This window comes from Triturus cristatus, chromosome 9, assembly GCF_964204655.1.
Source record: "Triturus cristatus chromosome 9, aTriCri1.1, whole genome shotgun sequence".
Taxonomy (NCBI): Eukaryota; Metazoa; Chordata; class Amphibia; order Caudata; family Salamandridae; genus Triturus; species Triturus cristatus.
Genome location: NC_140592.1, coordinates 26667520 through 26692810, shown reverse-complemented (window position 1 = coordinate 26692810; position 25291 = coordinate 26667520). Strand labels below are relative to the sequence as shown.

The 25291-nt window shown below is 48.1% G+C and overlaps 1 protein-coding gene across 3 annotated transcripts in view; it reads right to left on the bottom strand.

Moving 5' to 3' along the window:
• The window catches only part of IL17RE (interleukin 17 receptor E), a 147987-nt gene that overhangs the window by 21497 nt on the left and 101199 nt on the right, over positions 1-25291 (bottom strand). For all 3 annotated transcript variants that reach the window (XM_085624286.1, XM_085624287.1, XM_085624285.1), the window contains 6 exons: positions 22882-23005; positions 20978-21117; positions 17910-17978; positions 10589-10655; positions 7537-7736; positions 5095-5142 (listed from right to left, as the gene is read on the bottom strand). In XM_085624286.1, the coding sequence (XP_085480412.1) occupies positions 5095-5142; positions 7537-7736; positions 10589-10655; positions 17910-17978; positions 20978-21117; positions 22882-23005 (648 nt within the window). The remainder of the gene's footprint in view (positions 1-5094; positions 5143-7536; positions 7737-10588; positions 10656-17909; positions 17979-20977; positions 21118-22881; positions 23006-25291) is intronic.

The following is a 25291-nucleotide window of genomic DNA, read 5'->3' as shown; positions in this document are numbered from 1 at the left end:
ACTGTACATCTGACCCTTTCCTGAAATGACTGTCACCAAGAACTATGTGTGCAAGACCCTTCCCTGTGATGCCTGTCAGCAGGAACACTGTTCACCCAACCCTTCCCAGAAATTACTGTCAGCAGGAACACTGTGTGCCTGAACCCTACTTGAGATGAGTGTCAGCAGGAACCCTGGATGCCTGACCCTTCCCAGAGATGACTGTCACCAAGAACTCTGTGTGCCTGACCATTCCCTGAGATGCCTATCAGCAGGAACACTGTTCACCTAACCTTTCCCTGTGATGCCTGTCAGCAGGAACACTGTACACCCAACCCTTCCCTGAGATGCCTGTCAGCAGGAACACTGTACATCTGACCCTTTCCTGAAATGACTGTCACCAAGAACTCTGTGTGCCTGACCATTCCCTGAGATGACTGTCAGCAGAAACACTATACACTGGGCCTTCCCAGAGATGCCTGTCAGCAGGAACCCTGGATGTCTGACCATTCCCTGAGATGACTATCAGCAGGAACACTGTTCACCTAACCTTTCCCTGTGATGCCTGTCAGCAGGAACACTGTACACCCAACCCTTCCCTGAGATGCCTGTCAGCATGAACACTGTACATCTGACCCTTTCCTGAAATGACTGTCACCAAGAACTCTGTGTGCCTGACCATTCCCTGAGATGACTGTCAGCAGAAACACTATACACTGGGCCTTCCCAGAGATGCCTGTCAGCAGGAACCCTGGATGTCTGACCATTCCCTGAGATGACTATCAGCAGGAACACTGTTCACCTAACCTTTCCCTGTGATGCCTGTCAGCAGGAACACTGTACACCCAACCCTTCCCTGAGATGCCTGTCAGCATGAACACTGTACATCTGACCCTTTCCTGAAATGACTGTCACCAAGAACTCTGTGTGCCTGACCATTCCCTGAGATGACTGTCAGCAGAAACACTATACACTGAGCCTTCCCAGAGATGCCTGTCAGAAGGAACACTGTTCACCTGACCCTTCCCTGAGATTACTGTTAGCAGGAACCCTGTGTGCCTGAACCCTACCTGAGATGAGTGTCAGCAGGAATCCTGTGTCTCTGACCCTTCCCTGAGATTACTGTTAGCAGGAGCCCTATATGCCTGACTGGTCCCTGAGATGACTGTCAGTAGGAACCCTGTGTTCCTGGCCCATCCCCTGAAATCAGTGTCAGAAGGGCCCCTGTACACCGACCCTTTCCTGAGATGAGTGTCAGCACAAACCCTGTAACATAACATTTCATAACATGTGTATCTGTAAAGCGCATGTTCATCCAGGGGCATCTTGGCACCGAATAACAGATGTTTATCGTTACCCAACTCAATGGTACTCATTTTATCGACCTCAAAAGGGTGAAAGGCTGAGTGGACCCACCGGGATTTGAACCTGTGACCATGAAGTCAAACACAGTCCCTTGCAGTGGCTGCATTTGTCCACTGAGTAAACATTAGTCATTACGGCCTTGTGAGCTTGGCAACAAAATCCAACTGTCACACAAGCCCTGAATATCAGCAAACATGACTACGGCAACACACAGACTCTCCAAGAAGCTCCTGAACGGACTCCAAACCCTCCGACACATGCAGCACGACTCATCCACAACCTACCTCACCGCACACACATCACCCTACACCTCAGAGAGCCACACTGGCTCCCCATACACAATCTGGCTCAGTTTACACTTCTCACACACACACACAAAGCACTGCACAGCCTTGATTCAGCCTACCTCAACTGCCGTGTACACTTCCACCAACCTCCCAGGCTCCTTAGCTCAACCGGACTCTCACTAGCACGCGTACCCCACATTTATAAAACTAAAGCCAGAGGCGGCGCTTTCTCTTACATCCCCCACCCCCACTCCCCCCAAGGCATGGCACAAACTCACACTTCACATCAGAGCCTCCTCATCGATCTTCGAGTTTGGCAAGAAGCTGAAGACCTGGCTCTTCGAGTAACTCACCAAGGAGACCGCGGACCACCCGGTGCAAAGCCCCAGAATAGCTGCCACACAAGTAAACATAACAAACAAGGCCCCGCCTTCTTTCCAGAAGATTACAGTGAGATCAGCTGACCCTCTGACTCTAGGGTGCGGAGCCTCATCTGTGTCCATGACGTCACGGGACCACCAGAAGTCAATGCACAGCAAGAAGCCAGGCCTCCTCCTGTCCACACAAGCTGTAAGAGAGTCCTAGCCGTTCCCGGGTCCTCGGTGAAGCCAGGGCCTGCAGTAGAGGTGGATCCCATCCAGTGCCCTCTCCTGCAGAGTGATTTGTTCCCGCCTCTGTGCATCAAGACCAGAGCAGTTCTAGAGACAAGGGTTTTTTTCTAGTCTAGTTTAGCGGGACGACTCCTCTGCCCAGCCTTGGGTTAAGGGTAAAGGAATCCAGAGCTCGTGGAGGAAACAACAGCCGCAGCATGACCGGTGGGCCCTCGGCCAGGCGTGGGACATTCTGAACCTCGAGGTCTGATTGATTCCAATGGGACCACAAACAGCTCCAAGGATGCCCTTCTAAGCCGCCATCTTTAGACAACGTGCTTTCTCCAGTATAGACTTGTCTCCAGAGGTTCCAGACATTGGGAAAAGAGAAGGCGTTGATGATGAAAGGTTTTTGAGTACAAGAGTTTCTGTTTACATAATAACTTGAAACCCACAGGGAAATGACAGAAACACCAGAACAGATACAGGAGGCTGGCATTTCTTTCCCACATGCAGCACTTCAGCTGAGCACATTTGAGGAGTTTTCAGTCTTGAAAAGGACCAGAAAATGCAAAGAACATGTGTCAGTAAGGGTATGGTTGTCACAGACTGCTATGAACCTAAATTACATGTTCAGGTTTGCAGCCTTAGAAGTTAGAACTATTCATGAGCTGCTGTCAAATGCCCGCGTTGGTTTTGCTCTAGTCTGTCCCTGAGTCTCACCCTCCACTCCCTTTGCCCAGATTGGTCTCTGACGAATCTTATTGGTTATTCTACATTTTATGTAGTCAAAATCATTCCTTAAAAATCTTAGGGAATGAAGGAATTTAGGCTTGAAAGTTGATTAACTTACAAAACGTTCAGGAATTGAATTTTCTGACATCCTCTCTAAAAAGGTCAATGGAAGGTGTGCATAAGAGTACATAGAGTCGGGCGTGCTACTGTGTGTTCGACATGACCTGGTGATATAAAGACTTGACATGAAGCGTTCTGGAGGGCTCAACGACGTTACATCTGACATGTTATAGGGCCTGATGGGTTACTCCATCACAAATGTGATGGATCCCGCGGCAGCATAATTACAAGTGCATTATATCCTATGGCACTTGTAATAAAGAGGACGGGATATCTGTCATGTTTGTGATGGCGTAACCCGTCTGCCAAATTCTAAATCAGGCCCGTAGTCTGGTTCTAGGAAAAATCAAGTTGCTACACGCGGCATGGTTTTCATCCGACATCAACATCACTACAGCAAAGTCTAATCTTGGCAAAGTACCCACACAAAAAGACATACAAACAGTGCTCAGTTCACACACAACACCATCAGTGACATTGCACTTCCTCAGTAGAGTGTGATCCTCTACCTGCCACTCATGCTGCTATATATCCCATGGAAACTAGACACCTCACAGCTCTCCAAGTGTTCTTTATCAGGCTCTCTTATAGCTCCTGATCAACCTCAGAGCCCAGAGTAAGAAGCTTAAACCATCTTAATGAACATCTACTGTCAGTAGGTGTCACGTTCTTGCCTATGAAATTATGCAAAGTTCCTGATGTTTGTTGTTCAAGAAGGTTGAAAAGTTTAGCAATTTTCCTTCAACCACAAATGTTTTTTCTCCTCAGATCAAGATACTTTCCGTGCTCCTGGACCCACTCAAGCCAAATAGATGCTTCAAAATGTTATTTTGTGACATCATTCCTTCCAGTGGAATGTCTGCAAAATCAAGATTAACATTTATGTGGCATCTTGGAGGAGAAGAGTGTTAACTCTATTCTGCCACAGGTTTCTCGATTTTTACTGCCTTAAATAACTATATATGAAGCATACATTCTCTCAAAAGTCACCATTGTGTGCACATGGGCGTCCTGAATGGAGAAAACATGTTCACGCTTTGCAAGGGTGTCAAGCTTCCCACAGACATTCGCAAATGGAGCAAAACATCACCAGAAACGTTCACACCCCAACTTTTAGCTTTAGCACTTCAATGCTCTGAACAATATGAAATTTCTATAATAGTCACTTTATCCACGATTCTGCTGTTCTGCATTTTGTGGGGGTATTGAAAATGCTGTCGTTGTGCGGTGAATGCGTTTATTGTAATGAATGTCTTCCAGTTTGTGTTACGTGTTGCTCCGCATGTCGTTGAATTTGAATGGTACCTCAAAACTAACTCTCTTGTGTGAATTTTGTGGATATATTGGGGCAGATTTATGACGTCTGGCGCATCTCTGCTAATCAGCAGAGATGCGCCTGAAGAGTTGCGACGCATCTGCCCACCCGTGCGCCACCATTGATGCGCCGCATTTACAATGCGGCGCACCGTGGCACTCGGATGGGCAGATGCGTGACGCATCTCCTGTCGGAAAGCCGGCACATTGCTGGAGTTGCGTCGCAAGCGCGACGCAGCTCCAGCAAGGCTCGGGGGTGCCCTATCATTACAATGCTGCGTCAATCCTTACGCCTGCTTCAAGCAGGCGCAGGGTTTTGACGCAGCATGGCCTCAAAAGTGACTGAGTGAAATCTTGTAGATTTCACTCAGCCACGTTTAGGAGGCGTTCCTGCGCCGGAACGCCCCCACCTGCACAGGTACGCCTACTGCTGGCGCAGGGCTTTACAACGTGACGCATCTCCCAGATGCGTCACGTTGTAAATACCCCGCAGCATGGCGCAGGATTTGCGCCGCCGCTGCGTCACAAAAGTGATGCAACGGCGGCGTAAATGAGGCGCAAGGGGCTCCTAAATCTGCCCCATTGTTCTTTAGACGTCCTCACTGTCATCTTGCAGTCTTTTTTCCCACATCTCTTGTCAGCACAGTAAAATTTTTGACAAACTGAAAAGATCATCGGTAACAGTCAATAGTTTGTTGACTTACCTTGAAGCAGAGTCGCGGATTCCTGTCCACACCGTCAATGCTGTAGACCTGTAGCGTTGACAATGACAAAGAGACACTGGCGGTGAGATATCCCCCAAGATTATAACACAATCAACTGGGCTCAGGTGGAAGAGCGACTTGAGACACACATCAAATCTCTCTCTTCTTATTTTATCTTCTTGGTAAATACCCGTAACTCGCCCTTAGTAAAGTAGTTTAAGGACAGTTTACATACACACGCTGGCTTACACAGCTGAAATTGATGGATATTAAAACTGCAGCACTTAAATAGCCATATAGCTGACTAGTTAAGCTACCTATACAACAATAACTGACCCCTCTAAAGGACGCATGCATTGATGGTGGTATCTTGTACTGAATGGATGTGTTGTCTCAGATTGGAGTTACGACTCTTTGGTATATTAACTTATGAGTATCAGGTCCCCTTGTTAGTAGAAGCAGTCCTGAGCTCTGTCCCCAGAAGTTAAAACTAGTGTCTGAAATACCAAAGAACCTTATGGAAACAAAGCACATTATTGAGCGGGATGGGTGGTGCGGGCGGGGAAGCAGCGGAGGAGTTCTAGCTATTGAGGAAAAGTCATAGTGGTGGGCAGGTGACACGAAAGGAGTGTTGGTAGATGTAGGAAACCCAATGATGAGTAGAGGAAATGAACAAAAAGACACTTGATTTCAGGAACGGTGATTAGACAGGACAGTCGGCGCCTAAAGCATAGCATGTGACGAGTTCTGGCAGTCAAATAAAGATACAGGGTAGTCAGGTAGTGATGAAAGATGGCGACATTTGTTACTACACTGACGTCACTATAATGAGCGGAGACTGTTGAGATTTTGAATTTTGGTCATCTTGTGTGCAGCTGGAAGGTAATGAACCCAGGGCGCCAATCAGCTAGTGGTACCTCGCAGAGATGCGGACCACCACGCGTTCGAATGTTCAGCAAGATGCAGGTTTCCGAGAGGCTAAGGAACCTCGTGTTAGCTGTTTTGCCTCTTACGGTAGACAACGTTGTCTGTGAACAGTGGCTGCCAACATACGTGTGCAGCCATGTTATTTCATCTATGTTTCACATGCTCAGTGACCACCCTTTTTTGGCAACTCTGGCTGTCGTGGCTGCCCAAGTGTATGCAGGAGGATGGTAGATTTGGGTAACAGATGCTTGCTGGCACTTGGCATGGAGGTGTTTGAGAGTGCCTGGTGTGAAACAGACTGGGCTGGGTCCATGGTGCACTGGCAGTGACCACTGAAGGGATGAAGAGTCCTTGAAACTGTGAGAACTAATGTGGGCACCTTGCTGTAGCTCGCCCTTCATAGACCGTAGGTGTTGGTGATCAGCTGTGGTGTCTCCACAGGGATTGTGGTCTCTTTGAAAGCGCTGGAGGATTTGCCTTTGAGGAGAACCACACAGACAGTGGTCCTTATGTAGCGCTGGAGTACACAACCTGTGATGGGCTACTGATGCGGGTCCACACAGACTATGTCTGCCAATAACAGTAGTGGGGGTCATTAGCGGTGGGCCGATCCTGGGGGGGTGGTGTTGTGTCATGAAACCTCATGATTATTTCACACACTTGTACAGCTTTGATGTAGTGATTGTAGTACAGAGAGCAGCTTTCATCATGGAGATGTGGCGCACATGGTGCCTAATGTAACATGCGTTACCTATAGAATATGGCATGTGCACACAAAAACAAACTCATAAAGATATAGATCTGTGGCCATCTCATAATCCGCCAGACTGGAGTTCAGGACACAAAGAAGCCTGGGTGAGCGCAGTGATTTAACGGTACTCTCACCAAACCAAAAAGGTTGGGAAGACAGTGGAGTCAGTCGATATCATTAATATGTGTATTTAGGGCACCAGGATACCTTGATCATAAATCGAGGTGCCAGGGAATGATATAGGTAGTGGCTTTAGACAGCGCTTCAAAGAAGTTGAGGTGTGACATGGGTTTGTCACCATTGCAGAGCGCCCATCTCTTGCAATCCAATACCAAGCCTGTTTTGTGATGCAGATTGTGAGGGAGATCAGTGAAGGATACAGCCAAAGCAGGGTACAAAGGTACAATTGGATGATCAGATCCTCCGCTTACTATAGGTAAATGGAGCAAACTTGTAGGGTTCGTGAGACACACATGTGTGAAAGTAATTTGTGGCAGATGGCTGCAAAGTGGCCTGTAAAAGGAATGTCAGTTAGAAAGAACCAGTAGTTAAGCACATTGTAGATGCACAGGAGAGTCAGTGGGCCTCAGCAGCGGTGTGGGAGCAAAGAACGAACCTGGGAGCCAGCCGACCCTAGAATTAGTTGTTAATGTAGAATGGGGTAGATGTTTTTCTTGGTGTGTGTCTGTCGCATGTGCTCAAAGAATGAAGAAGGGGTTAGTGGCCACACCCAAGTGTTGAGTGTCCAGTGTGCTGACACATACCACTGTACCATCCAGGACTGACTCCGAAGCTCTGGAGTTGGGGAGGTCTTCACAGACATCGGAGATGAGGTCCTTAGGTTTGTGGCAGAGAGATACCGACGGCCTCTCCGGACATGGGGACGTGTAGTCCATCAGCATCTGGTCTCTGGTCGCCGAGCGGTGGCCCTTGAAGGTTGCCGCATTCCAGAGATCAGCACCATCTGGAGGTGGGAACAGAGGTAAAGTTGTCAAATCAGTTCTTCATAACCAGCCTCTTCTCAGTCCTGGGTAAATCAATGGAACTAGTTTGCCTTTTCTACTCAGACTAGGTCCTTGCACTGCAAGTTACTGGGTTATCCATAAATATACCACTAGTGGACATATCAGCACATCACACACTTGGCATACCCCACCAGTGAACATGTAATAGAAATGGGATATTCTGCAAAATCTGCTAATAAATTTGCCACAAAACTCAAGCGTCAGCATAAACAACTGGTGAACTACTAGTGAGTTAGTTGTCTGCCAGCAAGTCATTGAACACAAATCGCCCTACACTACAACAGTTCTTGGCCATGAGTACATCAGCCTTCAGAATTATCAAACGATTGCCGCTGAAGCCAACCATCTTCCTCGTCCTCACCGCATGCTCTCCCTGCAGACACCCTGTGACCCCTGGATCAGAAACATTGGAAATGCAGTGACAGGAAGAGATACAAGCAGCAGAGCTGTCTGAGCTTCATTTCTCAATCTGCACCCCTCCATTACACCCAAGAAGCCCCTTGTGTGCTAATCATGGCCTAGGGTAGAGGCAAGGGGTGGCAGCTTTTCCTCTCTCCTGCATCACCAAGAAGTAGTTGTAGTAAGAGTCCAAAAAAGAGGCGGCTTCATGATAGAACTATCCTAGCTAGAACCCTCCCCGTGCTGTTGCAGGGCTGCGTCCGCGTTCCTACCTCACATTTCATCCAGTGGCTTCAGCGTCAGACCATGATGGTGAGTCACTGTGATGCTGTGAGAAGGTGATCAACACTCTTTCTGTCAAATGGTGCAGCCAGTTCCACCTGCTACAGTCCCGGTGGCCCGACTACCATCACTCTCCACCATCCTGAGCACTACATTGCCAGGGTACGTACATTAAAGGTACAAAAGATCTATATGTGGGTATATGGGCTGTATTAGGACTACAAAGTGACACCAGGCTATTGGATGGTTGCGCTTGAGCATTTGAGGCAAAGCGTAGGGAGAGGGCATGCTGGAGCCTATGATGGTTGCCCATGGGCATTTCATTTGCGGCTAGTCATTTGAGGCTGTGTCAGTGCTGCCAGCTCACAAATGGAGCCAGTGGGCATCCGTCGGGCAGGAGCTGCTGTGGTTGTATTTCTGCAGGCAGTGGTGAGATGCGCTGTGGCTTGTAAGATGCCCTTGAGGGGGCCTAGAATGGAATCTGGGAGGCTATAGATCAGGGCCTTACCAACATCCAAAGCATGAAGGTATGAACTGCCCCCCTGAACTCGTTTCTGGGAGGAATGGTGTCATATTCTTCAGTGGAGCGAGCTGGCACCAGGCCCTTTTGGTTTTCTTGGTGATGTGTTACTTGAGGGTGAGCTTGGTCTGCAGGGAGCATACACGTGACTTGACCTTGGGTGAAAGTTGGGGGTTCAATCTGTCCAGCTTCATGTTTCGAGTGCGTGTTGCAACCTGTGTTCAAAGCAACATTTAGCAACAATGGTATCACTGCCTATGGCTGTGAGGTTAATTTGAGGTGAATTAGGTTTAACCGAATGAAGAAAGAATGGCGCAGAGGAGGAGACAGTAAGAAGAGGAGAACTAGAAAGAGTAAGGTATGAGCAAGAGGTGCAGACGAGGCCTGTCCTGAAGGGCAAAGAGTCCCGCCCCCACCTTTTGAAAACACGAAGAGTGTCTGTCAGTCTCAGCAAAGGTCAGCCCGACAGACATGTTCAGGTCAGGCAGCCAGGCACTATGCATCATCTAAATGTGCAGGCACCTGGCTGTCTGAGCTGAACTTTGTCGGGCTAAGGATTTCACAATCCTGTGGGGATGAGTGCCTCAGCCCAGCAAAGCGCTTGGAGGTCCTCCCTCTCATGGCAAAGGGGCACGGCACTGATAGACTCAGGTCCGGGCACTTCAGTTTTTAGCCCTGAATTGCCCAGAGTAGCCTGTCCATCAGTGCCGCCCTGTCACAGAGTGAGGTCGGGTCAGCAACTCTCACTGAGTCCAACCCATGCTGTGTCGAGTAAGTGACTGCTGCTTCCTCCCATTGGCTGACCCATAACAAGATCAACCAATGAGAGGAGGCGGCAGTCCCAAAGCTCCAGCAACCTCGCAGACTCCTTTCCCACCACCCGAGATCCCTGCTGCAGCCTGTTACTGTTTAAAAAATATATATTTTGTGTGTTTGTATGAATGCATATTTACTAATCCATGCGTGCTCTGAATGGGTATGTGTATGTGTTTCTGAAGTGTGTGTACGTGCGTGTGCCTGTGAATGTATGGGTGTGAGTGATTGTGCATTGAGGTGTGTGGGTGTGAGTATGTGGATGCTTGTGTGGCCTGCCCACCCCACCGCCTGCTCAGATTGCTGGCAGCCACTGGAAAGGTGATAGCCCTGGTAGCGGTAATTATTGGAACAAATTCCACCTGACTCGGAACCCAACCCTCTGACACTTCTTTTGTTCACTGGGCGCATTGTCTCAGTTTCAACCACGTACACATCATGAAGGTGAGCACCAGCACACACCAGGGTCACGCGCCTGATGAGTAATCGAAGTGCACTAGAGTTAGAGAGAACGGAACAGGAAGAAAAGAGGCCGAGAAGAGACAGAGAGGAAGAAAATGTGGGAGAAAAGGGGAAGAGTGATGAGTCAACAAGTATGACGTAGTGAGGGGGCCTTCAAGAAATCTTAACCCCACTTTGTCTTGAAATTGAATTTTCTGGGCACATTCTGTGCATCTACATTCCATCATAAAACCTCACTGTTCACCATTTTGATTTAAGAACCGAATGAAAGCGCACAGAAGCATAAAGGAAACTGAAAAGCGCTAGATTACTTACAAGCTTTGGGACTGTGGGCGAAGGGGCATGTCTTTGCTCGCCTTAGGTTGGGATTCAGATAATAGACCTGAGAAAAGAAATGAAAAGTATGAGGTACAACCCCCGAGGCGCTTTGAGGACTGAATATAGCGCCTAACAAGTGAAGAGGAAAGGCAGGCGCCTACTCAGCTCACAAGCATGATTACACACTGAGAAAGCATTTATCCAACGAACTCTACCGCTTGCGGAGCTTTGCGTAGCGTGCAGTTTTTTCACTTTGCGGAGTTCTGCATAGCGGAACTCCCGAACTCCGCCCAGGCTTACCCCTCACCTACAGGAAGGATGAAGACCTCTCTGATGGGATGCAATATTTATCTCAGTTCAAGAACCATGATACCGGGTTATACTGCAGAGAACTTGCATCCTCGCACCTGCAGGTGGCAGTAAACGTCCAGCTATCTACCATAGAAGGCGCATGGCACGATAATAATGGATGTTCATGAGAGGGAGAAATTCCCTAGGTGCGGCCGTTACGCCCAGTACCAAGCAGGGTGTCTGCAAAGATGTTGGCTTGGACAGTTTAGTCTCTGATATCTCCTCCCTCCCTTTACATCTGGTTGACATTATCCCCACCACCTCCTCTCAACAATGGCCTTATTGGCTGAGTTAACTGTCATTCTCACTTGCCCGCTTCTTATTCAATGGCTTGCCTTATCCATCCTGTCTCTGCTCCCCCATGACCATTTCCGATTTACATGCGCCTTTCAACAACTCACATTTAAGGAATTACTTTTGTCTTTTGTCTTTACCACTCTTCAAGAGTGCATGTATTTTGCAGCTGTCTTACTAGTTTGCTTCTCTTCCCTCCTCAGTGCTCTGCGTTACACTCTCTCACCCATGTGCTCCGCCCCCACCCCTTCTGTTATGCGCACACCCTCATGTGCTGCTCGTCCACGTGCTTTTCCTCCCAGCTCCACGCTGCTCTCTCACCCATGTGCTCCACCCCCACCCCTTCTGTTATGCGCACACCCTCATGTGCTGCTCGTCCACGTGCTTCTCCTCCCAGCTCCACGCTACTCTCTCTCACCCATGTGCTCCTCCCCTTCTGTTATGCGCGCACCATCATGTGCTGCTCGTCCACGTGCTTCTCCTTCCAGCTCTACGCTGCTCTCTCTCACCCACGTGCTCTGCCCCCACCCCTTCCGTTATGCGCTCACCCTCATGTGCTGCTCGTCCACGTGCTTCTCCTCCCAGCTCCACGCTGCTCTCTCTCACCCATGTGCTCCACCCCACCCCTTCTGTTATGCGCACACCCTCATGTGCTGCTCGTCCACGTGCTTCTCCTCCCAGCTCACCGCTGCTCTCTCTCACCCATGTGCTCCACCCCCACCCCTTCCATTATGCGCTCACCCTCATGTGCTGCTCATCCACGTACTTCTCCTCCCAGCTCCACGCTGCTCTCTCTCACCCACGTGCTCCGCCCCCACCCCTTCCGTTATGCGCTCACCCTCATGTGCTGCTCGTCCACGAGCTTCTCCTCCCAGCTCCACGCTGCTCTCTCTCACCCATGTGCTCCGCCCCCACCCCTTCTGTTATGCGCACACCCTCATGTGCTGCTCGTCCACGTGCTTCTCCTCCCAGCTCCATGCTGCTCTCTCTCACCCATGTGCTCCACCCCCACCCCTTCTGTTATGCGCTCACACTCATGTGCTGCTCGTCCACGTGCTTCTCCTCCCAGCTCCACGCTGCTCTCTCTCACCCATGTGCTCCACCCCCACCCCTTCTGTTATGCGCTCACCCTCATGTGCTGCTCGTCCACGTGCTTCTCCTCCCAGCTCCTCGCTGCTCTCTCTCACCCATGTGCTCCACCCCCACCCCTTCTGTTATGCGCTCACCCTCATGTGCTGCGCGTGCACGTGCTTCTCCTCCCAGCTCCACGCTGCTCTCTCTCACCCATGTGCTCCACCCCCACCCCTTCTGTTATGCGCACACCCTCATGTGCTGCTCGTCCACGTGCTTCTCCTCCCAGCTCACCGCTGCTCTCTCTCACCCATGTGCTCCACCCCCACCCCTTCCGTTATGCGCTCACCCTCATGTGCTGCTCATCCACGTACTTCTCCTCCCAGCTCCACGCTGCTCTCTCTCACCCACGTGCTCCGCCCCCACCCCTTCCGTTATGCGCTCACCCTCATGTGCTGCTCGTCCACGTGCTTCTCCTCCCAGCTCCACGCTGCTCTCTCTCACCCATGTGCTCCGCCCCCACCCCTTCTGTTATGCGCACACCCTCATGTGCTGCTCGTCCACGTGCTTCTCCTCCCAGCTCACCGCTGCTCTCTCTCACCCATGTGCTCCACCCCCACCCCTTCCGTTATGCGCTCACCCTCATGTGCTGCTCATCCACGTACTTCTCCTCCCAGCTCCACGCTGCTCTCTCTCACCCACGTGCTCCGCCCCCACCCCTTCCGTTATGCGCTCACCCTCATGTGCTGCTCGTCCACGTGCTTCTCCTCGCAGCTCCACGCTGCTCTCTCTCACCCATGTGCTCCGCCCCCACCCCTTCTGTTATGCGCACACCCTCATGTGCTGCTCGTCCACGTGCTTCTCCTCCCAGCTCCATGCTGCTCTCTCTCACCCATGTGCTCCACCCCCACCCCTTCTGTTATGCGCTCACACTCATGTGCTGCTCGTCCACGTGCTTCTCCTCCCAGCTCCACGCTGCTCTCTCTCACCCATGTGCTCCACCCCCACCCCTTCTGTTATGCGCTCACCCTCATGTGCTGCTCGTCCACGTGCTTCTCCTCCCAGCTCCTCGCTGCTCTCTCTCACCCATGTGCTCCGCCCCCACCCCTTCCGTTATGCGCTCACCCTCATGTGCTGCGCGTGCACTTGCTTCTCCTCCCAGCTCCACGCTGCTCTCTCTCACCCATGTGCTCCGCCCCCACCCCTTCTGTTATGCGCTCACCCTCATGTGCTGCTCGTCCACGTGCTTCTCCTCCCAGGTCCACCTTGCTTTCTCTTGCCTATTTCCTTTTCTCCCGCACTCCACGTTTCTCTCTCTCTTGCCCCTCAAACATGCCCTTATATTTCTTCTCACCTTCAGCACCTCCTGTGTTGCTTTCTCACAGTTTCCATTTTATTTACTGATTTAATTTGGATCAATAAAAAAAAAAGCATATGCATCATTTTGTAGGTAAACACGTGTGAAGCGCACATGTACAAAATGACGTGGGTGGCCGCATTATAGACTCTTTTTTAATTTTTGTTTAGCCATGCTGCACAGCATCGCTAAAACCATTGGCAAAGCCAATAGGTCTCTAAGGTGCGGCCTATAAGCTTTACCAGTGCTTGTTTGAGATTGTTTTATCCCTCTTTATCACTTACGGACAAACACTGTGGGATTCCAAGCAAACGCTTGAATAATGTGAACATGTTGATAAAGTATCGCTTGGAGCAGGGCTGCGTTTTAATAAAAAAAAAACAAACATATCTCTCTTCGAGATCAGAAATCAGGACGACGCATCTGTCCTTCCATTTCCTGCATTGTTGCGTGACGAGGCGTCTATCACTCCATCTCTCCTTCGTTTCTGCAGAAGCCCCCACCAGCCACGAGCAGAGGAGCCCACCCCGGGTGAGTACACTCTCTCGGCTATCCCCCTGCCCCTGAAGCCGATGTCCTCGCCCCCCCCCCCCCCCCCCCCCGCCGCCACATCTATAAGCCCCCTTTATGCAATATTGCTGAATACGCTGAACCTCCTGTCACGCCTGCTCAAAAGGCGCATCGTATATTCCGGCAGCAAATATCAGACACCGAACTGGCTCTCAACAGTTTCACCCACGTTGTTATCACCTAGCTGTATGGTCCTTATTGTATCGACCTTGCAAAGATGAAGGTGGAGTTGCACTGCTCGGACACATACACATGGAGGAAACTAGTGAGATCTGTAATGACATGTTTTCCTCCCTCAGGAATCTGTTCTTGGTTGAATGTCAGGCTTTGCACAAGGGACATGAACCCCCCACCCAGCACCCCCTCCCCCGTACTCCAAATCTTGCAGATGTGCGAGGCGAGCCCTCCCCGCTGCTATTAAAGGTGGTCCAGGAGCCCGGTCCAGGCAGCGAGGTCCTGCGATGAAGGGGCTCTATAAAGCAGGCCAAGACAAGCTGGGTGTCCCCCAAAAGGGAGGCCATGTTAAACTCTGTCAAGAGGACTGATTCGCGTTCCTTTTGACAATACTAGCAGGCAGGCACCCTATACTGACACACTTACTGAAAGCAATATATCTCCCTCTGCTTGGGTAGACCATGTATCCACACTTTACTGACACTAGTATGGATTCCCCTTTGTGTGAGGGTAGCAACGCAAGTTTGGCTAGTGGAGGCATCCGTAGTGGTATTAAGGCATCACTTCTCATGCTTCTGAAAATTGGGCAATTTCAGTCGACGAAGCTTACAAAGCACTCGATTGGATTTCGCCAGGTAAAGCTCCTGGTCTAGATACAATCCCCAGGCACCTTTTTATGGCCGAAACTTTATCTGGAGCCCATGTCTTGTTTTGTATTTTAACTGCATGAGTGGTTCCCCCATGCCTTCCTCGCGGGCTGGGGCAGAGATGATCACAGTATTTATACGGCGGTCAAGGGATCTCCCCCCTACTAGAGCCCATTGGCCTGATTGACAGCTACAGAAAGTCTTTAGTCGGGTTATACTCGAGAGGCTGCAGGACCGGACCGTAGATGTGGATTTGCTGACCCCGTTGTGAGCTGGGATTAGGGGCGGCCTTAGCACCATAGATCAGGTGTTTCGCCTCCAGCTGATTTACAGAAAAAAGTTATAATGTGGGGAGGTGAACTTATGTGGTTTGTGTAGATCTGCGGGCAGCCTGTCACCTGGTACCTAGGGCTTCCCTATGGAGGGTCCTGGCAGATTTGGGCATTCTGAAATCCCTCCTTGATATCATCATCAGGTTACAATGCAACAACTTTGCCCAGATTAGATGTGGTCACCAGGGCGAATTAACATCACCAGTACCAGTTCCAAGGGGTGTGAGGCAAGGGAGTGGGCTTCCTCCCAGCCTTTTCCGTTTCTACATCAATGATTTAATATCCCGGCTCGGATTGTGGGAAAGTGACGCCCGCATCTTGCCGGTAGGAAGGTCCCGCCCCTCTCGTTTGCAGATGATAGTTTTTGCTTCCAAATATCCCATGAGGACCCAGAGACTGTTGGATCAATTCTGCAAACAGAGAGGCCTGGAGGTCGGTCTTGGCAAGACCCCTGCCCACCTGCTCACTCCCCTCCGTCTTTCAATGACGCCCCATTGAAGAGAGCGCACATATTTGAATATCTAGGGATCACAATCACTGATCACCAAACATACGCAAGTGTAAACTCAAGATGGAACAAAACATAGGGGGTATCTTAAGGTTCCATCAAGGTTTTTCTCTTTGCCCAATATCCCCACCCCCCACTTCAAATGTATAATCTCCAAACACCCGGGGCTACTCTTTATGGTGGGGAGCTATGGGGCACCATGGACACTGGAAGATTGAAAAAAGTAAAAAAATAGGTCCCTGTGACTCCTCATCCGTCTCCCGGTTGGCACCTCCTCAATTCTCTTGCGGCTTGATGCAGGCCTCAGACCGCTCTCTTATAAAGTGAGCCTTAGTCCAATACTGTATTGGTGCAGGATCCGGGCTACCCCAGCACTGTTGCCATATCGACAGGGCCGGAAGGATGTTTGAGGCTGCCCGGGGCTTCCAGAATTCCCTGGTTTAGATACGTCCAATGGCAGCTGATGAGATGGCGTTTGGGAACTGGGGTATACTCTCAAGGAGCTCTAGGGTTCTCGAAAAAGACTCTGAAGCACCTATATTGTCGGTAGATTGATAATTAATCATTGGGCACTGCTAGAATGGGTTCCCTCACCTCACCACTGCTTTCCTAGAACATAAAGACTACACTGCAGATGGATCTATTGATGAAAATGCCCCCCCCCCAAGCCAAAACACTTTAGATGAAATTTCGATTTGGGACCGTGCCTCTTCGGCCAGTCACGGCCAAATGGACTCTGCATCCACTATAACAGACATGAACCCTCCCTTTTGTCCGAGGTATCCGAAACCTTTGTTCATGTTCTATTCTTTCGCCCGTCTTATGTCGGGTTTAGAAGGAAATAGATGTTACCACTCTGTCGCAATTTGGGCTTCAGGAGCTTGGCACAGCCGTCTGTGTCCTTAGAAGTGATGTAAGACAATCTATAGTTGTTGCCGTCTCTTGATTTTTACTCAATATTTGGGGGCTCAGGAACAAAAGGCGAGCCTCCCGATAGCTAGATCCTTGAGTATGGATGAGCCGTAAACTTACTCTTGGCCTCATAACTACGGCATCAACAGCACAGGGTGCAGAATGTTTCGTGAAGGGCCCTATATCTTTTATGCATTTTATATGGTACATGGAGGGATGGTGTTATTTATTTATCATGGTATTTTAGTTGTGGCTTTTCTTTTTTATGATGTTGGTTCTGCTGTAAAGTTTTGGGATCGCACTTTGCATGGTCATGCCTTGATAATCTCAGGATGACGGATCAGTATCCTAATTTTTATGCGGTTTTCGCGACACATCACAAACTGTACAGACCACTGTGGATTCTCAAAGTGACAATTGAGTGGTGCTTAGCAGATACATTACAATTCCCCGTTTACTAGTACTGTATTTGTACATATTGAGCTCTAATGGATTTTTATTCCGAATAAGAATTTTTGATTGATTATGTAATGTCAACATGTAGATGAAGCATCACTTGTAGCTGGCCTGTTTTTTTATCCACAAATACATATATCTCTTAGAGATGATCACAAATCGCGACGGCGCATCTGTCCTTCCATTTCCTGGCATGGTGCGTGACAACGAGGCGTCTATCGCTTCATCTCTCCATCAGTTCTGCAGAAGCCCCCAACCAACCACAAGCCGTGGAGCCCACCCCGGGTGAGTACGCTCTCTCGGCTATCCCCCTGAAGCCGATGTCCTAGGCCCCCCCGCCGTCACATCCATAAGCCCCCTTTATGCAATATTGCTGAATACGCGGAACCTCCTGTCACGCCTGCTCAAAAGGCACATCGTATATTCCTGCAGCAAATATCAGACACCGAACTGGCTCTCAACAGTTTCACCCACGTTCTTATCACCTAGCTGCATGGTCCTTAATTTATCGACCTTGCAAAGATGAAGGTTGAGTTGCACTGCTAGCACTCATGCACGTGACTCTCAGGCCTCTGAAGCAGGCACTCAGAACACTGCACTGACCAGCCAACTTTATCTTGAAGTTAAGGAGAGAGCATGACCGTACCTCGATGCAAAGACAGGGCAGCAGGAACTCATACTGCAGGACAGCAGTCAGGGAGGAGGAGGGCTTGATCTGCAATAAATATCAAACACACAGTTAATGGAGCACATTCAGAGAGACAGAGCAGATTCCCAGTGTTTTCATGTGTCATCACTGGTCTGTACAAAGTCTGCTTGCAGAGCTCTTTTGGTCACATTCAAACACTAATTCAGGCATTTTTACTGCAGGGTCCTTTTAAATCTAGCTGGCATGCATCACATGCATACTGATGCATAAAGGGGATTTAGGTGAGATCTCTTCCACCATTGGTGTGTTCAAGTGTCCCTCACATTTAACTTCCATTCCTTGACGCCATGTGTCATGAGGCAAAGAGAGCACCCTTTTCAGCCGTTGACTTGTGTTTCACTGTGACTGGAGGCATTTCCCTGAATCCCCTGTGCAGGCCCACCTAAAAATGAGTGAACTTCAGTGCCTGGACCTGAGGGCCGGTCCTTTAGTTTCTAGTTTTATTCTTTTTCCTTTTTTATTCTTTCATTTTGTCCAGTCCTTGCCAGTTCCCAGACAGTGCTACCAGGCCCCTTGCTTGCCTCTCATTGGATATGGAGTGCCACACATCCGTGGTCCCACAGCTTCTAAACCGGGTGGCCATTTTGGAATATTATTGTCCATAATGTAGCAATGTTTTGCTGTTCCAAGATGGCTACCATGCTTAAAAGCAATAGGTCCGGCCATCTTGGAATGATTCAACAGTGAGACACTATGCACAATACCATTCCATTATGGCACCCCAGTACAATTATTATTGGGAAACATCTCGGAATGGCATACTGCATAGTGCATCATTGTTGTACTCTTCCAAGACAAAGATACATTATGTGATATCCCATTCCAAGATGTCTGCCTGGTATGATGTGTCATTTTCTACTTATTTTGTCTTGCAAACATATTTTTCTCCTGCTTAGACAACGGCATTTTCTTCTTTTTTTTTTACATTTGTTCTTTCATCAAGTAAATTCTTGAAAAAATAAAACCAAATAAACCATCACACTACAAACAACATAATTTGCACATGTTAGACCAGCTGGCTTTGCTAATGCAGAATTCAATCTCAGCTTAGCTTGAACACAAGCAGCCACAGTCCAGTGATTTAGACACCGAATCCACAGCCCTCTGCTGCCATGAACACAGATGCATGCTTCATCAAGGTATTTCTAACTGAAAACACGGTAAACAAAAGAGACATACATGTTTCCAGGCTCTTCTTCAGGAGCACCTCTATAACATGTGCCCTGACTGACGACGAATGAAACGAGAGCATCGGAGCTCCCACGGCAGAGGGGGACAATTATGGGCATAAATCATAGAAACTATTTTTTTCAGTCACATATTGCTTATGATGCAACTCCACCTGCCCCTGCTAGAAATGATAACAGATGTCATTTTAGTGGCAATTTTTGTGGTACCACCACACAAACTAAAGCTAATCGCTCGTTGATTTTTAATGACTTCACGGGAAAATAGATGTCAAAAGAAGTAGAAGATGTGGCCTAACGACTAGGGTGGTCAATCTCAAATCTGGGGAACCAGGTTCGAGTCTGGCCGGAGGATCAAGCGGGCGGGGGAATCTGGCGGGAGGAACAAGCGGGCGGGGGGATCTGGCAGGTGGAACAAGTGGGCGGGGGGATCTGGAGGGAGGATCAAGCATACCGGATACCTTCGGGTCATGTTCGTGTTATATAAAACTACGGGGGGAAAATGCAAGTGGGTATCTTCAGTCTGAACTGCAGCTAGTAGGAGTCTAGTAGGAGCTAAAGGTCTTCCAGGGTGTCGGACCGGTCACTTGGAACCAGTAGCCACCTTTGACAAGAGGCGTGTTCTAAGGATACAGGCTAGCCTCCAGGTATTGATAGTTGGACGTCTTTCAATGCACAGCCAGATAAGCATTGATGCAAGATGCCTCAACTGAACACCCAATTTATAGAGTGAAGATCAGCATGTTTAACATGTTTCAGCCGGTGGGTTTTGTTTTAAAGACATTCATCAGGTTCTCAATGTGAAACAAAGTTTCAAAGTGCTCACATAAAACTAAAAAAGAAAGCAAAATCATGTCATCCAAAGTGGGAATCAATGACTTTCATGTTTTGATTTATGAAAAGCAAATGTATGCCTTTAATGGGGGTCTGGTCGCTGTAGGAAAATCAATAGTTTATTGACTAGTTTAACTCATTTATAAGGTCACTCTGTTATTTTTATATACCTATTACATGCATGTTCTTACATTTTCAACCACAGGTCTGCTCCTGCCATCTCAAATTGAATTATACTGCAGTACTTTTCATAAATGACATTAGAGGGTTTAATAGATGGCACATGAACGTATTCCAACTAGGATGACCATGGACATGTTACCCACCAACTCGATTTGAATATTTTATAAATCCATAATCAAAAGCGGTCCTGATGAAGGGCTTGGCAATGAAATTGACCCCAAAATGTGCTAATCCGTGATGCGGTACACACACTCTTATTACGTTTTTTTGTTCATAAATTTAGAATAAGAAAATAGTCTTTGGATAATGCATGTAGTGTGAAAGTCAACCTATGTACCAGAGAGTTATTGAGCTGACATCTTTCATATCAATGTAAACGAGATGCCGCTTTGCCTTATGAACCGTTGTAAAGATTTCTGGTGGATTTTCAGACGAGAAATGTTTCACAGTCAGCATGAGTGAAAGGTTCTCTGATGACTTGTCGTTGGTGCTTGGACCAGTAGTAACGTGCTCAGCAGCACCACTATGATTACAACGGGGATGAGGGGGACACGCATGATAGAGATTTGTGGGAGGCTGGTACCTTACGAACCACAGAGCCAATATACCAGAGTAAGGCACATGCCAGTCCCAACAGCCGGTCAGTGGAACCAGTTGACTGGAGAACTGGCCACCTGACATAATGCCATTCACCCCTTGGTTACAGCGAATATTGAAATAGATAACGCATCACCAAATGGGAGCTTCAGAACAGAGCTAAAAAGTGTAAACTTGACTGTTTGGAAGCCATCTCTTCCTTACCTCTTGGAGACTTTTGTTTCGAAGGTCTTCGCACACAACAAGCTCCTGGTGACAAAGTCTTGCTTTAAGACGGGGTCCCACTGGAACTGAAACAGTAATCTGTTGTCGTGTTTCATCCAACACATAGGAGAAGGGAGGAACTGCCAAAGAGGGAAACACAGATAAGAGGAAAGAGAAGGTGTGTCTCTGCTTCATAAAACTTACAAGTACTAGAAGACTGGGGATTTCTGCTCATTAGGGACTACGGCATTTAAAGCCTTTTCAGAGGAAGTGATTATTACTATTGTCAGGGAAGGGCACATACGCACACAGCAGTTGGTGGTAGACTACAAGCAGCATGTTTATCCGCTCATCCCATCCCGCTCTCTACTACCATATGCTGAACACCCATGGTCTGCAGCTCTGTCATAACTTACTGTACACTGGTGCGCCTCAAGCTGACCCAAGACATTTACTCATCCAATAAATGTGTGATGTGCACAGTATGAATGCAATGGTGTCCGTCGTATGCTGTCTGGCGAGCTCTAGCTCTTTTATTTACCTGTTGGTATGCAACCACCCATAAACATGCGCTTGCATATGTATGCATCCATGTGCATGTGTTGTATGCTGGTGTGCTATGTTACTAGTCATTTCTGGAGTGCCCACGTTAGCAAGGGGGGGCCTCTTGAACTGTGACTGAAAGGTGACTCCAGATCTTGTTTGTTTCCTTTGATGGTTGACATGAAGGGCCTGAATTGGTGGTGTCAGTTAGCCACAGAGATCATTCTACAATATGGCAGCCAGCTCTGAGATTGCGTGAACACCAAAACATACTTTTTGATTGAAAGCGCCTGGACCTTGAAGGCTGTTTTCTGAGTGTGAATTTCTGGCTGGGTGTTAATATATTGATCAGAAAACATGCCCTCACTGGTAGAAGGTTTGGCCAACCTTCCAAAGTCATCATGGAACATCAGCAGCAAGAACGAAGTGTGGAGGCACGAGTGTGTAACATCATTGTGCTACGAAGGGAGCAGCACCCGAGACGTAGCATCATGCAAATAGCGCTGGTGGTCTCGCACATATTCAAAGAGTCTTAGGGCTATCTGCATGAACACATTTTCCGATAGACACAGAATGGGCAAACCCCTTTGATGTATCTGGCCCTTAGATCTTAACTGGTCTTTACGCAAGAGCTCCTAAGAACATGTTCTGCAGTGTGGTGAGTTTCATTTTCAATTTGTGTTAGATTGCTGTTTTAGAAAAAAAGTATATGAAAAATTGATTTCCACATTGTAAGGTACTGAAGGGCTGTGGCTAAAGGCTCAAGGCTTAGGTTATTTGTAGTCCCCCCGTCACGCGTGAGTGTTGATCATTCGTATTAGAATATTTCAGCAAATGTTCTGAGAGGCTTTGATAGGGGAATTGTAATCGCATTTAAATAATTAAATATAGTTGCTAGAAAATAATGACGTGTACACCATAAACTGCACAGCCCTTGCATGGAGTTAGCGTACTCCTTCCTGAGGTGTACACGGGCAGTACTGTCTGAACCCAACTCGCCTGTAATCCCCCATTCCAAGGTGCAAAACTTGGAATAGTGCAATACATGTGCACCCACTAAGTAGCATACCTCACAGTATACAAAATTGTAGGTGCCTAAGTCCTACATCACATTTATGACCCCACTGTGTTATAACAAAGAAACTGCAATAAATGCCTTTATTGTTCCCTGAGAAAGGAAGGATAAAGGCTTACGAAGAGTTTGATAAATTAAGATATAAACTTGCTTTTCTTCCAAAATACATCAGATAATATATATTTAAATGTATGTTTTAGGAAAGGAATGTAAACAATAGATGTGCAACCTCTGTCAAGCGATGCTACTGTTAATATTCATAGTGCATTCCTTCTTGTTTTCTCACCAGAATCCTCCTTGAGAATGACGTGATGCCTCAATACTCCAACGTTGTAATCTGGAACGGTAGAGACGAAGACCGACACTTTCTTTCCCACGTCTGCATCAAAGCAGTCATACCGCACCTTCCACTGTGTAGGGAGACAAGTGCATGAATCAGGAAATGATAGAGACAGGTAGTACACAGGTGATTTCTCTGACAGCTCCTCGCTGTGTAATGTTACGTCGTTGACCTATTTTAAATACATCGTGGTCCCCCACCAGCCTCGGGTGGTATCTGCTCCTCCATCCTACGTGAAGCCCACGTACCACTAAACTTTCATGGTAGACGTACCATTGTGTGTACCCACCACTGGTTTCATGGGTCGGCTGCTATGGAAATGGGTACATTTGTCAACAGACATACAGATAGGGTGGAGGAGGTTCACCGATGTTGGCTAAAGCCTGACATGAGACCGACCGTACCCACTAGCTAAGCGTCCTTCATTGGTTTGAACTTGTCAAGGATTCGCCTCATTCTTTTATGTCATTTCCTCTCTGCCTCTCTATTACCCTATTTAACTTTCTACTCCCACCATTGAACCACTGGGACTATTTTGCTAAATTTCAGTATGTCTTTGGTGGGTTTTTCTCTGTTGCTCAGCACTCGCTGCACGAGCTCAACTTTTTTGTGTTTACTCCTTTACTTCTAGGCTTCCCACAGCTAAGATGCAGAGGGAGTGTGTGAGATGCTTGATGGAGCCACCAGGAGTCCAGCTGCCCCAAACTCTTCCAGCGCTTCATCTGACGCTTGTCTTTGTGATCCGTGACCATTTACCTGAACTACCTGTAAACAGCATGCAACGCTTGAACAATATTTCTGAGGGTAAGCAGTGTAACTATCATTATCGTCGCGCAGGCGGACTTTACACAGCCTGCACCGCAGTGCAGAACAAACACTCACAAGGGAGCTGGCAGGAAAAGAAGAGAAGTGAGGGTACAGCAAAGAAAAACAGGGGCAAACAAGAAAAGACAAAAAAACACATCATGGGCAGAGGTGGGACACGGAAACTAGTTTGACACCCAGATCATGGGCCGCCCCTCCTAACTTAGCCTGGATACCGCTCTTTCAACTCACAAAACCCAACGAGGGACAGTGGCAAGGAGCCCAAAGTGTGGTGTCTGGTGATCTGGAAGACAGAATAAAACTTGTAAAAAGAGAATTGGGGGAGGGAGAGCCTGTTTAACTGCGATGTCACTAACGAGCAGTCATCACCACGACCGCGATGGGGAACGTCCAGTATTAACATGTCCTAGATCCATTTATGGAGCTTTAAGACTGTCACCGCTTTGATCACCACATCTTGCAAGGGCATGTTTCATATGACTCAGGCTCATGAGAAGCCTGAATTTAAATAATAGTTTTCACATGTCCCCCAGTTGCTGCTTTCACTTCCTGTGAGCAGAAGCTGTTACAGAAAGGGCGACCGTTGTTTAGGATGAAATTAGACAGGAAACTACCCAGAGGTTAGTCAAATGTCTCAATCTCCTTTAGTGTATACTTCTAAAACTCTCCTTTCCAAGCTACAGTGGGTCCTTTGGAGATATTTAAATGCAGCAACAGTAAGATAATAAGACATGTTCTCATGGAGTCATGTCCCACATAAGAGAGAGTTAGGTAGTTGAGGTAAGCGGGTCAAAACATTGGGTGACATATGAGTAAGGCAATAAATGGGGGATTACGTAACACGATGCTTGCATAACAACAATTTGACAAAGGCCGAGTATTCATTTAAATATATGTAAAATCAATGAATTCTGCCTTACAGCTCTTCTAAACACCAGCTTCGAATTAGAATTGTCAGGGAAGTCATAGAACCCAAACTTTTAAGCAAAGAAATACTTTGACTTTCAAAACATGGAGAGATTTCTAAGTTTTCAGACATGAAAGTGCTTGATTCCTCATCCATAAAGTGTATGTGGGCACTAGCTGCAAGGACGTTTCTTAAGGTACACATCCCTTTGGTACCCACCTGCAGGCTCTCTTCATGTATCCCCATCAATCTGGAGATGTGTCCTCCATAACTGGACACAAACCTCCAGGTGAAGCCAAGGCCTTTGTGCACACGGCAGTGAAGGCAGCCCCTCTTTACTTGTGTTTACATCTCTCTCTCTCTCTCTCTCTCTCTCTCTCTCTCTCGCTCTTGGTCTCTCTCTCTCGTTCTCTCTCTCTCTCTCTTGATCTCCCTCTCTCGCTCTCCCTCTCTCTCTCTCTTGATCTCTCTCTCTCGCTCTCTCTTGGTCTCTCTCTCTCTCTCCCTCGGTCTCTCTCTCTCTCTCTCTCTTGATCTCCCTCTCTCGCTCTCCCTCTCTCTCTCTCTTGATCTCTCTCTCTCTCTCTCTCTGTCTCTATCTCTCTCTCTCGCTCTCTCTTGGTC